The sequence below is a fragment of the Lissotriton helveticus genome, chromosome 4_1, assembly GCF_964261635.1.
Source record: "Lissotriton helveticus chromosome 4_1, aLisHel1.1, whole genome shotgun sequence".
Taxonomy (NCBI): domain Eukaryota; kingdom Metazoa; phylum Chordata; class Amphibia; order Caudata; family Salamandridae; genus Lissotriton; species Lissotriton helveticus.
In genome coordinates this window covers 1,932,273,082-1,932,288,171 of record NC_136063.1, presented here as the reverse complement: position 1 = coordinate 1,932,288,171, position 15,090 = coordinate 1,932,273,082, and the positions used below count along the sequence as shown (strand labels likewise).

The 15,090-nt window shown below is 39.8% G+C and overlaps 1 protein-coding gene across 1 annotated transcript in view; it reads right to left on the bottom strand.

Annotated features, from left to right (window-relative positions):
• Positions 1 to 278: 278 nt before the first annotated feature.
• CD40LG (CD40 ligand) overlaps positions 279 to 15,090 on the bottom strand; it is a 151,232-nt gene continuing 136,420 nt past the window's right edge. The window contains exons 5-6 of the mRNA XM_078688612.1: positions 4,437 to 5,577; positions 279 to 3,920 (exon numbers count right to left, since the gene is read on the bottom strand). Coding sequence (XP_078544738.1) covers positions 5,204 to 5,577 — 374 coding nt within the window. The 3' untranslated portion in view covers positions 279 to 3,920; positions 4,437 to 5,203. The remainder of the gene's footprint in view (positions 3,921 to 4,436; positions 5,578 to 15,090) is intronic.

Sequence of the window (15,090 nt, the reverse complement as noted above, 5' to 3'; positions counted from 1 at the left end):
ACACCGTGGAAACTACTGGTAAATGTTGGTAGGGCTTTTTATACAAATGATAAATAAATCCTTATAGAATATAAAGTCGGACATATTATTGAGAACCTGACGATCCTATTTGTGGGAAAAAGTTGCACTGATAATTTATAAAACATCCGTTGCTGTTATAACATCGAATACAGAAAAAAGAATTAAATATCTTTCACCCTTACATCACCATGCTATTTTGTTCCACACATAAGTTTTCTCTAGTATGTAGACAAATGGTTCTCAAGAATACTACATTATTTTTATTTTTTATTTTTATTAAGTATGTCTTGGATGTAAACTGTTATCACTTTCTGCAAAATTGTAAATACACTTTTATTAGTTACATGGTACATAAATAATGTATTCACAATGACCACAAACAATAGCATAACATTGTCATAGCATTTACAAATATAGACATTTTTGAGAACAAACAACTATCATTTTAAAAATAGGTTCCCTTTAGAAACCCAACTGTCAGTTCATACAGACATTCGCGGGTTTGCCCCACAGAGGCACCTGCACTGCTTCTGGTGACGCAGTTCTTCATTTACAGTGTTGAGAAGCTGATTCTGCTCTCCACAAAGGTTTGTCAGAGTGACAAGTTTTGCAAATAGGAAAAGTCTGAACGGAAGACTTAGATTTCAAGTAAGGGTAGTTGGTGCTTTCTCTGGCCTGCTCACTACATGCCCTGGTAGTGCCTTTGCTCTTCCTAATCAAGGTGGCTCCTCTGCAATGGTGGAGGAGCATCGCCCCACTGCTTCAGAGTCTGCAGGTGACAAATATAATGATTTTCTATCATAATTTTATTTTTCACCTACTGCCTGATCAGCATGCGTAGGGAGGGGCGGGACTAGGGCCATGGGAGGGGTGAGGAGGACTATTTTGTGCACTTCTAAGTGCGCATGTAAGTTTACCCAGCTGTCTAAGGCTGCCTAAACACACATGCGCGCTTAAGTTTCTCAAACCCGGCTATATTGAACAGCTGGGTTGAAGAAACAGCATAGACTCCCTGTCTTGAGCGGAGTGTCAAAGCATCCCGCTCTGGCCAAATCCCTTGCGGCATGAGAGCAGCACAGGGATTGCACCGGGAGTCTGTGATGCGACCAGAAAGAAGAACACAGTGGTGCGATGCGAGAGGAGGACGACAGCTTCAGGTAAGCCTTTCTTTTTTAATTAATATGAAACCCCTCCTACCCCCACGCTCCCCAACCACGCTTCCACGCTCCCACCCACCTCACCACTTTTTGTTTGTGGCGGCCGCCATTGCCTAATCTCAGTGACCATGAAAGCAACAACATAAAGTGTAAAAGGCTCCTAGGGCATTGTTCATCTTTTGTTGATTGTGCTCATTGCTAATCACCTAGCCCTTCGGCAGAAAGTCGGAGGTTGCTAAAGTAGGGCAAAGGGGTCAATCCCATGATGCCATAGATGGTGAAAGGGCATGATGTAACTTCCAGCAACTTATTTTAACATCCCCACTTTCTCTGCCTACAAACCTTCCCTTGTGAAATGATGAGATAAAAGGCTGCATACTGTATTTTTTACATTTGTTGTATTTATTAACTCTTAATAATGCTTAAAAAGTCATTTATGATAGTTAAACATAGTTGAAGACATTTTTGTAATACGAAATGCAATTATATACATTTGCAGCCCAAAATAGCTGTTTTTCAAACACTAGATAGGGGAGAAGATGTTGATAATTACTATGGAAATCTTTTTAAACTGTTCCTGGGCGACTTGAGAGACGAGGATCTGCCAAGCTTCTCACAATTAATTTAATTACACAGTTTGTGACAACTAATGTTACAAGATAACTCTGTTTTACCTCTGAGGTAATTGTCCAAATGTGGGGTTTTCTTCACAAAACCATTGTTTTCAACTAAGTAATTTCAGCTGGATCAAATTTAGTGAGCCAAGACTACAACTCTCATAGTTAAACAAAACTAAAATACAGAACTGGAGCATTTTTATCTGCTCCGAGGTAACCTTAGTGACAGCCGATGTTTTGTAGATCTTGCTTAAAGACAGCTTCAGCTGTTGATATCAAACACCTGTTGCGATGCATATGCACATAGAGTTGGCTTTGGGTCAGCCACTTATGAATGAATTAATGTATCTCAGTTTTCTGCCCCTGATTCGTTGGCTTTCCTCCCTAGTCTTGTGTTTATCTCACCCCAAAAAATGTCAACTCTTCCCACCACCCTGTTAGTGCTCTGAACCCCACCAGCTGCTGCTGTGTCAGTGGGCATTATCTCAATATGTTTTTTGTTGTTTTTGTTTTAACCAACAGTGACACACCAATATAGTATAAACATATGAATAGTTACCCCCTCCAAACAAGCTATGTTACAGACAGCATTCAATGTGGGCCCTGAACCAAAAACCCCACCACCCTTCCTGAGGGTTCGTACTTTCCGGTTCTGCTCTTATATGTCTATAAAAACGACCACAGTTACTCTTTGTCCTCCTCCTCCCCCACCTCAAGGCAGTCTGGTATTGGGTGGGCCAAAACTTCTGGTCTCTGACCATTCAGCCAAATGTTCTGGCACCTCTCATCTTATTCGATCTTTTTAATCTGCTATTCATCATCCAGTGCACAATCTTGGACATCCTTTCTCCATTTACTAAGCTCTGGGGGTCTTGGGGAAGCCCAATGATTCGCTATTCGCCTTTTTGCCAATATCACCTCAAAATATGTTTGTTTAACCTAAGAGAGCTGCCCATAGACACGGATCTTCTTACTCTATAGGAAAATCCGTTTGAAGATAACCTCCGCGGATATGTATGCAAGTATCTTTGAAGGGATTTTCCTATACTTTTAGGAAATGTATTCCAAGATGTCTGCCATATATGTGCTAACATCAGTGAGGGTCATCTCCTATTGGATATTCTTAAAGCATTATACAATTCATTCAAAGACGTGTGTGCACCTACAGCAGACGTCTAGAAACATAGTCAGTGCTTTATATGGGCCGGTACTCACCGGTACTAAGTACCGGCACTTCTGAATTTTCTGCCCTTGAGTACCGGAACTTCTCCGTGTCCAAACAGAGTACCGGTACTCAAGGGGCAGCAAGCAACGCAGAAAGGAAATGGTTAGGTGCTGAGCAGCAACACAGTGACAACGAGTGATAACTTGCACTGTGCTAATTAGGAAGCAGACCCAGGCACGCAACGCCCATTGGGCTCAAAAGGCTCCAACACCCCGCCCGCCCCCACCCTCTCCCCCGTAGTGAGTGTTAGCCCAGGCTAAGACAGCTGCCTGGGCACACACCCCCCCCGCTCGCGAGTACTTCACAGGTCTTTTAAAGACCATTGATTTGCGAGGCTTTGTTGTTCTAATGGCCCCTGCATCTTTACTCTGCTGATAGCTGGAAGAATCCTCCAAAGTGACACGCTGGTACATCAGATAATGCCAACACTTGTCTGGAGCAAGGTTGAAGGGAAGAGGTGGTGACAGAGACACTGAGGCAGAGAGGATGGGAATCAAGGTTTTGTAATGCGAGCCCAGCGAATGTAACGATTTCTAAAAACAAAAGTATTGAATGCATTTGACTGTTGAAAATGGGTCGTTGCCAGAAGAAGACTGGATTCAGAGAGTAAAGGCAAATAAGCAATCAATGAAGCCCATTCCTCCATTATCAAATGTTGACAATGATATTCAGGTTCACTATTTTAAAGCAAGAATATTTTCTAAGGGTGGGCGGCCGGCTACGCTCCGTGCACGGAGTGCACGGAGTGCCGTCTCCTACGCATTTTGCGTAGCGGACGTAGCCAGGCGGCACTACGCGCGCTCCGCAGACGGTGCGTAGCCGGCCGCCACCCGCCTCCCTCCCGCCCTACCTAAATACATAAATAAATGAATAAAAAGCTTTTAAAAACACTTACCTTGTCTGCCGCGTCCCCGGGGCTCCCTCTCGCCGTCCCGCGATGCGCGCCGCCATTTCGGATCCTAATGCGCATGCGCGGGCGGCCGCGCATGCGCATTTCTCGTGAGGAATGCGCATGCGCGGCCGCCCGCGCATGCGCATTAGGATCCGATTCGGTGGCGGCGCGAATCGCGGGACGGCGAGAGGGAGCCCCGGGGACGCGGCAGACAAGGTAAGTGTTTTTAAAAGCTTTTTATTCATTTATTTATGTATTTAGTGAGGGCGGGAGGGAGGCGGGCGGCGCGGAGTGGGGCTACGCGGAGTGCGTGGGTGGGCGTAGTTGTGCGCCCACTTCACGTAGCTCCGCGGAGCCCCACTCCGCCCACTACGCCCAGGGTTAATATTTTCTCAAGCTTCATTGTGCATAAGTGCACGAGTGATAATGAAGAAAAAAGGCAGGCTTCTGTATCATTATGCACATTTGCACACCAAGAAAATCGCAGTAAAATTAAATATGTGCTCCTGGACACGCCCCTTAGCATCGCCGATAGCCCCACCCCCAAATCCACCCCTAATCCACAAATCAATTTGGTGAGTACCTGCACTTATTTTTTTCCATTTAAAGCACTGAACATAGTACTCACAAAGCGAGGCCTACTGACTTTGACAATTCTTGTTAAATCTGTGCACCTTGATGACACCACAAGACAGGTAAGTGTTTAGGTAGCTGTCTATTCATTTAAAAAAATTAAGTTGCCCTTTAATTTAAACCAAGTGAATACACAATCATGTAATAACAAAAGCTCCTCATAGGAATGAGCATGTTTTTTTTATCTTTTAAGGTGCCACTTGTGTTTGTTAAGTGTCCTATTGTAACATAAAGCAATAGCATGTCTTGTTTTAATCTGCTAAACTGCAGAAAACATGCACAGACTAGAAAGGCTGACAACATTATCCATTAAAGGATGTATTGCATGTAGTCCCCTTAGAGACTGGTCATTTACATAATTGATACAATATGAATAGATGTCCCAATCAAAGTACATTCAGCCTAGTCAGCATGCTGTGAGACAGAGCTTAAGGAAGAAAGTGCAAAAATATATAAAATATGTCTCAGTACAATAAGGTCATTTCCCGGGTCTAACTAGGATTTCCGTTTCAATAAATTATAAAATGTACAAAGATAAAACAGAAAGAAATTTACATGAGTACACACAAATTTCTATCCAAGAAAGGATGATGCTCTCCATCCTTTGGACTCTACAAGCTTCCTGCACGTCATAGCACTTCTTGGCATGCACTGTTCTTCAAATCATGAACATGCCAAAGTAGGTGTAGCCGGCCATGTAACGAACTTGAGTTGAGTCCGTCACATTCACGAATATTGCCTCACCCTTCTGGAAATCAAATATCCCGCCTAGATAGATAGATTGCTGAGTGCAGTCAGAGGTTCTTAGTCCATTATGTGCACTCGTGCCCCTGAGTAAAAGCTTGTCGCTCTCGTGTGGATGCTTCAAGTACATGTAGTGGACGAAGGGGGCTGCCGATGTGCTGCTTCCATTGACGCAGAAGGTCACTTGAGAGTAGACATAGTAAAGCCCTGGCCTTTCCACCTTCAAGGCATCCTTCTCATAGGTCAGATGGCTCAGAGTTGAATAGCCGACCTTTGCCCACTGTAAGGCTGTAAATAGAAAAGCATTATTCAGTTTCACAAATCATAACAAGCTCTGTGTAACTGTAATTACTGAGAAGAGGCATCATACTTTAGGAATAAACAGAATCAAATACTGTTACCGCAACCAAAGTCCTAAATCAACAATATCAGGCAAAATCATCCCACAATCAAGTAGAATAATAATTTCTTGCAAAATTACAAACATTTTAAAGACTACATCATATAACCAAGCATCCAAGGGATTGGATTAAGGATTAAGGGGCTCATTTGCCCACTGTTTGCACCATCCATCACTGGTTTCAGCTGAGATATTCCTTTGGTTATCATTAGCCCCATGTGCATTGAAACCAATGTACTATAACTAAGATATATATGCAAGTAATTACAGCAGCATGCTTCCGCCACTGGCTGAGAAGAGGGGGCTCAGTTTTTAAAGGTTATTGACCACCAGAATGTGTAGCACTTGCTTTTACTAATTAGATTAAATTCATTTCTAAAAAGTCCTATTTCGGAAAGGCTGGCAACATGCTGATGATTTACTAATTTTGTCTAATGTAATCCGTCTTGTCTACATAGGATTATTTGACAAAAAACAACCTAGGCAATCAATACTTAAAACTTAAAAATAAAATTAAGAATGGAGGGTGGCCTGCAAGTCAGTTCAGTTTCTGGTATTTATTAATTGTCAGTTTTTAAAAAAATGTATACATTTACACATTAAACCCACAAGGGGAATACATAAAAAACATTCAAGGCTGCCTATGATTCCCTCTTCCTTGATTCGGATTATAGTTGGTATCAGGTTCATAGTAGCCATCATTATTTTCATTTTCAGAGTCTGAGGTCTCCGAAAAGGTATTAACTCGCTGTTGTTTATCTCTATTATCTTCCGTATAGTGATTCTGTTTATAAAAATCAGCCTTTAAATAAGGGTAGGTATTTTCAATGGTTGCAAACCGTTTATCTTTTAACAGTTTATCGTTTTTCCTTTTATCTAAATAACTGATAAATGATTCCAGTTCCTTATTGCATTCCTCAATTTTTTTCATTGCATCATCTATATTACCCATCCTTTTTATTTTATCTTCCAATTCTTCAATTTCTGACCTAACTTCTGCTGCTAGTTCTTTTGCAGTCTCTACGATTAGCATCATTAAGTCTTGTGAGCACCTGCTAGCAATTGTACTCCATTTATCTAGGAATGCTTTGTAATGTACAAAGAGACCAGGAATGTTGCGTACACGGAGACCCATAGGTATAATGCCTAACCGAAGGTAGGCTAACATGAATTCTCCGTGGGCTTCTATGCGTTTAAGCTTCTTTTTAAGTTCTATAAGTTTCTTCATATCGTCATTATGACGACTGGATTCACTAGAAGAATTATTAAAGGAGCTAGATGTACCTACAAGAGTCTCAAATTCTTCATCAGTGAAGCCAAACGTTTTTTGTAGGGCCATGACAGTATTGCTAGAGAATAAGGCGGGTGCTAAAGCTAACTGATTTTGGTACCTCTGGTTTCAGGACAACCAAGGAGAGTGAAGAGGGTGCAAAGGCCAACAAACTGTGATATCTGTGGTTGAAGACAAACAGGGAAATGAAAAACAGTTAAATTGATGTATACAATTGAAAATACATAAGGAATTGATTTCAACAAGAAATAGCCCTGCACAGACAAGCTGTGGGAAAATCGACGTATATTTAACAAGGACCCCCTGAGAACAAGAATAATATGATTCCTAGGTCAGGGAAAAGTAAACATTTGACAAAAAACAACCTAGGCAATCAATACTTAAAACTTAAAAATAAAATTAAGAATGGAGTGTGGCCTGCAAGTCAGTTCAGTTTCTGGTATTTATTAATTGTCAGTTTTTTAAAAAAAATTCAGAGAATTGTTATTTCTATTTCTATTTGATTAAATTGTTTCTTTAGTTTTAAAATAGAGAATGTAATTGATTATGTAATGTTAAAATCTTCCTAAATGACTTACCTTTTTAGAAAGTACGTGGCTCCTCCCGAAGAAGGCGCTGGCCGCCGAAACGCGCGTCGAGAAACATTGTGCCACCTGTTGATTTTAATTTTATTTCTTTAATTGTAATTGTGTAAACCTTTTTAATTGTGTCTTGAATGTTTTTATGTATTCCCCTTGTGGGTTTAATGTGTAAATGTATACATTTTTTTAAAAACTGACAATTAATAAATACCAGAAACTGAACTGACTTGCAGGCCACCCTCCATTCTTAATTTTATTTTTAAGTTTTAAGTATTGATTGCCTAGGTTGTTTTTTGTCAAATGTTTACTTTTCCCTGACCTAGGAATCATATTATTCTTGTTCTCAGGGGGTCCTTGTTAAATATACGTCGATTTTCCCACAGCTTGTCTGTGCAGGGCTATTTCTTGTTGAAATCAATTCCTTATGTATTTTCAATTGTATACATCAATTTAACTGTTTTTCATTTCCCTGTTTGTCTTCAACCACAGATACCACAGTTTGTTGGCCTTTGCACCCTCTTCACTCTCCTTGGTTGTCCTGAAACCAGAGGTACCAAAATCAGTTAGCTTTAGCACCCGTCTTATTCTCTAGCAATACTGTCATGGCCCTACAAAAAACATTTGGCTTCACTGATGAAGAATTTGAGACTCTTGTAGGTACATCTAGCTCCTTTAATAATACTTCTAGTGAATCCAGTCGTCATAATGACGATATGAAGAAACTTATAGAACTTAAAAAGAAGCTTAAACGCATAGAAGCCCACGGAGAATTCATGTTAGCCTACCTTCGGTTAGGCATTATACCTATGGGTCTCCGTGTACGCAACATTCCTGGTCTCTTTGTACATTACAAAGCATTCCTAGATAAATGGAGTAGAATTGCTAGCAGGTGCTCACGAGACTTAATGATGCTAATCGTAGAGACTGCAAAAGAACTAGCAGCAGAAGTTAGGTCAGAAATTGAAGAATTGGAAGATAAAATAAAAAGGATGGATAATATAGATGATGCAATGAAAAAAATTGAGGAATGCAATAAGGAACTGGAATCATTTATCAGTTATTTAGATAAAAGGAAAAACGATAAACTGTTAAAAGATAAACGGTTTGCCACCATTGAAAATACCTACCCTTATTTAAAGGCTGATTTTTATAAACAGAATCACTATACGGAAGATAATAGAGATAAACAACAGCGAGTTAATACCTTTTCGGAGACCTCAGACTCTGAAAATGAAAATAATGATGGCTACTATGAACCTGATACCAACTATAATCCGAATCAAGGAAGAGGGAATCATAGGCAGCCTTTTTTAGGGAATCGAGGGACACGGCGGGGACGTCCGAAGGTCCATTTTCAAGGTCAACCTCGAGGGAATTACAAGCCCCAGCACCACCACCAGCAGGAGGACCCACAATTCATCAGGGAAACCAGAAACAGACAATACTGGAAACCCGGCATGTAATCCCCATTTTTAATTTAGCAAAAATAGAACTGGATGAATCCAGTACTAAAGTATTGTCCAGAGGCTTGTCATATGTCCCTCATTCGAACCTTAATCTTTTCAAACTGTATTGCGACATCATTTCCTTTTTTCCAAAAATTCGACTGAAAAAATTCTTTGCCTCGGTCCCTCAATTAGATGAAGATACTACTTCTTTAATATCCCTGAGCCTTCCGTCCACTTTCAGTCCCTCGCTAGAACAGCTAGGCCCTGAAGTAGCCACATTTGAATTGGTAGTGTTAAAGAAACTGGATCAGGCCTTACGCTTCATCTCTAAACCTGCATATAATTTAGATAAAGAGGAACATCAAGCTCTACTTTCCCTCTCCTCTAATGAAGAGGTAACTATAAAGGGGTGTGATAAAGGGGGCGGGATAGTAATTATTGACACCGCCCAATATGAAACAAATATGATTAAGATGCTAGACGACCCAACATTTTATAGCCCAGTCAAAACATACTCGACTTTGACTTTATCTAGAAAAATCCAATCCTTGACTAGAACGGCCCTAGAAGATGTCACATTACCAGCAAGGAATTTGAGTTTTTGAACTATAACCAGGGAAAGTTGGCATGCATATATGGACTTCCTAAAATACACAAGAACCAATGTGACCCTCCATATCGCCCAATAGTTTCCACAATTGGAACAATAACAGAACCTTTGTCCAAATATGTGGATAACTACCTGCGTCCGTTTATACCAAAAATCAAGTCATATGTTCGCGATACGGGCGATATGATTAGGAAAACTGAAGGACTGGCTTTTAACCCTAACCAGGATTTATTAGTAACTATGGATGTGGAGTCCCTTTATAGCAACATCCCATTAGCAGACGCGATGAAAACCACTGCCTGGTTCATTGAAGAACAGAATATCCCTTGCCCAAAAACCTTTCTCCTTGCCTGTCTAGAAATTGTTCTCACCGAGAACATTTTCGGTTTTGGATCACTAGTTTACCGACAGACTAAGGGAGTAAGCATGGGTGCCTCTGTAGCCCCATCAATTGCCAACATATTTATGGCCGCATTTGAGAATAAATGTATCCAGAATGAAATTGCTCCCTTTTATGAGTCTATCTCCCATTGGTCCAGATATATTGATGATATATTTTTTGTCTGGACCGATGGGAGAGACACTCTTGAGGAATTAATTGCATGGATAAATGCAGCAGATCAAAACCTGCACTTTACTTCGCATATTAGTGCCGACAGAGTTGAATTTCTTGACATTGTCATTATGAACTGTGAAGGAGTACTTAAAGTAGACCTCCATGTTAAATCCACAGCTCGAAACACCCTACTGCATTACAAGAGCTTTCACCCTGGAATACAGAAAGACAGCATCCCCTTTTCTCAATTTCTGCGAGTCAGACGCAATTGTACAGACTTAGCTGACTTTGACAGACAAGCATTAATTATGAGATCAAAGTTTATTGAAAGGGGCTACCCTCACCGGCTGGTGAGACACTCATACAAGAGGGCACGCTACTATGACCGAGATTGTCTCTTGCAGGTTAAAGCCCCTAAACCAACGGAACAGGTAGTTTGCATAACGAAACACTCTACAGTGAATGCCAAAATAAAACAAATTATCAGCTCGAACTGGCATATTCTCAATAGCAACTGTACAAACGAACAGAAGTTAGCAAAGCCACTATTCGCCCACAAACGAAATAAAAACATCAAAGAATATATAGTGCACTCCCGTTTCAAACCTGCAACAAATAGTCATAGCCCAATGCAAAGATCAATTGTCACCAACAATCCGATCAAAGGGACCTTCCCATGCTCTACATGTACCTCCTGCAAGAATATACTTAGAGGTGAGGAATTTATCTATAATGGACATAAAACTGTAGCCAAGGAGATGTGGAATTGCAGATCATCAAATGTGATCTATTTTATACAGTGTCCATGTCTGCTTGGCTACGTAGAAGAAACATCGCGAATGATTCAAACTCGCCTGACTGAACACCGCTCCGCGGTGAGAACTAAAAAAACTGTTGCTCCTATGGTGAAACACTTTATAGAAAAGAATCACTGCCCGGAAGACTTGAAGTGGCGTATCTTAGAGAGGATCCAAACACCAGACTTCAAAGGAGGAGGAATCATTAGAAAGAAAAGAGAGGTGTTTTGGATCTTCATCTTCGACACTTTTCGCCACGGGTTAAATAGCGAAATTCCATGGGAGAACGCTATTTGTTATTCTGGACTTATGATCGCTATGAAATGATCTTCCGGACATATCGAATTATTCCCTATTGACGATAACCATCGAACTTGGTTGATATTTGTCGTCATGCCATAACATAGTTGTTTTATTAGGCACCCTAAAATTATTCTAAATTAGATTAAAAATAGCGGTGATATCCTTGATTAATGCCTCCCTGTGAATACTAGTATTCTCTCTATTCCTTATGTTATGTTCCCAGTGCGGTGACCACAATAGTAGTTAGTCAACAATTGATGTATCGTCAGGATTATGGCTGACCTTAATATAATATAGACCAGGTAATTAAGTTCCCCTATCAAGAATTTGATTGCCAAACATATTTTTGAATATATTAATGCCGATCAAATAGTCTGCCTTCTCTTTTCCTTGTGTTGGGACTATATTATCAAATAAGGACAATTGAGAAAATATAAATAATCCATCTTCTCTGAGGCCTATGTCATCTAATGTTTATTCTATGAATTAAAGTCGTGATCGAGTATTCACTTCATGACATTTACATGAGAATTCGGCTGCAAACAATCTCTATCCATTTCAATTGTTGAAAATTGGTCCGTCGTTTATTTACTTCTTAGTACTGTCGGGTTTCGGAAGGTCCGTCTTCTATGTTAATAACGGGGTAAGACGCGTTAGTCCTTTCTTGCTCGCATTTACTGCAATACGAAGATCACACACACCTGGTTCCTATTAAAGCCTCCCAACGCGGTATTTAAAAGTCCGCGCAAACCCATTGCTCATCTGGTAATACTATCGTGTGAAGGATAGAAGCTAGAATTCTCGCTAGAATTCTCGCCGCCGGAGCAAAAGGAAACATCATTTCTTTGAGGTATGAGCTAGTCATTGCATTATGTTGCTTTGAACTTTCTCTGTCCAGGGGCATGTCCTAAGAGACTGCTCGCTATTTTGAAAGTAACTATTTGTTTAGTTTGGCATAGGAATCACACTAACAGAGGATTCCCCACATCGGGTGGAAGTCTTGTATGTCGATCGTCATTAATACGGCTCTAAAGGTGAGCCCATTGGATTGTACTTTTTTCTCTTTAAAGTTGTGATATGCACGAAGGGAAACTGAGGGAAGCATTTCCTTATCATGTCCCTCTCTTTACTATGCAGTTTGTCACATCTTCAGATATATTGATACTCTAGGCGGCGAGGGAATTTTCTCAGGTCATCTCCTGTTTTATAAGGTACATATTGCTACTAAGTATAGTTACCTCTATGTTAATAACTGTTAGAAGCATGAATGGAGGCTTATGTACTATTCATGATAGATAAGTCCACCTATCAATATAAATGCAACGTTGAAACAAAAATATATATATATATTGAATATTGGTTGAGTGTATATTATTTCTCTCATTCAGCTTGAAATCTTTGGGGCCATCTCACCCGCTGTTTATTCGCTTCATAGTTTATGATCCCTTGACAATATCAGTTAAGGTAATTAGTGATTTTTGAGTTATCTATTGACTATAAACTTTGCACAAACCTGTGTAGCAACCGTGATGTCTTTTCCAATATAGGAACGGAATAAGTCAACATAGAGCGAAGCTACCGCAATTGAAAAGAGGCAACACCTTTTGGTCACATTGAAGACCGATATTAGGTAAAACGTCTATAGAAATATCCTAAATCTAATAGAGTAGCGGTTGCATGAACCTTGCACATGTCTTGAAATCAATAGAGGGATAAAATAACTGTGTCATTAATGTTTTTACAGTGTTTGCACTTGAGAGAAAAAAAGAATACCAACTTGAGGAAAATAATTGCTCCTTTTACACTGGCCCCTAATACATCACTGCGTGTCTAAATAGATGTAAGTAAATCTTGGATATGAAGATATACAGAATTCATTTTGATTTAAAAACAGGAATATTGACTGAAATATTTTATTTCAGCTATTAGAGATGTGGGCTTTTTAACCTTCAAACTGAAAAAAGGAATTGAGCTAATGACGCATTGTCCTTAAGAACATATCCTAAACTACTCCAGTGAGTGTAAGTATTAACTAAATGTAATAAATCAATCCTAGGTTACAATAAGACCACTTTATGCCATCCAATAGGAGTGAAGTTTGGTTATATACAGTAATTGACTCTTGTGCTCTCTATTCCAATGAATCCCCCCCCTTCTTGTGACAAATGTGGCATGTTTCCCCTAAGTGGTTGATAATATACGAGGAAATGAAATGAATTTTTGTTTGCATCATTGAACTTATGTTAACGATGGAGGTGTAATTATGGCTACTGGTCAAATGCTCAGAGAATTGTTATTTCTATTTCTATTTGATTAAATTGTTTCTTTAGTTTTAAAATAGAGAATGTAATTGATTATGTAATATTAAAATCTTCCTACATGACTTACCTTTTTAGAAAGTACGTGGCTCCTCCCGAAGAAGGCGCTGGCCGCCGAAACGCGCGTCGAGAAACATTGTGCCACCTGTTGATTTTAATTATATTTCTTTAATTGTAATTGTGTAAACCTTTTTAATTGTGTCTTGAATGTTTTTTATGTATTCCCCTTGTGGATTTAATGTGTAAATGTATACATTTTTTTTAAAAACGGACAATTAATAAATACCAGAAACTGAACTGACTTGCAGGCCACCCTCCATTCTTAATTTTATTTTTAAGTTTTAAGTATTGATTGCCTAGGTTGTTTTTTGTCAAATGTTTACTTTTCCCTGACCTAGGAATCATATTATTCTTGTTCTCAGGGGGTCCTTGTTAAACATACGTCGGCTACATAGGATTATTACCATGTAGCTAAAGTTCTCTCTTGATGTGGAAGCCATGTCGGCATGCATCCCATTGTACGTATCAGAGAAAGGATCATTAAACTCTTGAGAAGATGATGACAGCAGGTTGTCTAGCTTAAAGGTCCTTATGCCAATTGTTCTTGGTGTGTACCAGATATTTTCCATAACAGTTCAAATATGACATTTTTTCAAAATGTTAACTATTTTTCTTTATCTCTCAGCTTCTTAGGGAGCTCAATCTTGAACAATGGGCTGGACTTCGTGTCTGAATGGCCACTAGCTAATACTCGCATCGAACCAGCCTGCTGTGGCTATCAGTAATACACCTCAAAGAGGTACTGGGATTCGATCTTCAAAAGGCCCCATGAACTTGAGACGACACGTTTTGAGCTATGGATAGCACATTGAACTGGATGTGGTTGGCCCTGAAACGTCAGTGCACCTTCTTCACTTTGTGGACATCGCTAAATTCGGAGCGCAGTTACTCCATCAGGGTGATGGAGTATTCTACTGCATCTTTCTGAAAGAGTAACTATTGACTCAGGACTCTAAAGCTGGCCCTTATTTGTTTCGTTTGTCTACATTACATTGATTGAATTGTGTTTTTTAAGGCAATGCATTAATTTAATATATGCCTATTTACTTATTTTATTAAGATATTTTAAAAATAAATCTGATTTCATCTGACTAATATCCCCAAACATATGCTGTTTTATGTGCTCTGTGGTTCTGAAAATCTGGATTCGTGTAATCGTTCTGAACTCGAGAATTAAAACTTCGTCGAAACATGACGAATTTGGTATCAAAAGACCGAGAATGACGAGTACATCATGTACATATATTTTCAGCATATTCGAGTGACGATTTCACCTCGAAATCGTCATTTGCGTTCTGAACCCTTGGCTACCATTTATGTGTTGCCCTTTACATAGGCCTTAATCCAGTTGAATTCAATCCCACAAGGACACATACTCCTTAATCGACTTTTCCATGACCTGTGCAAGTTGGAACCATTGCCCCAGGCCGAACTCGT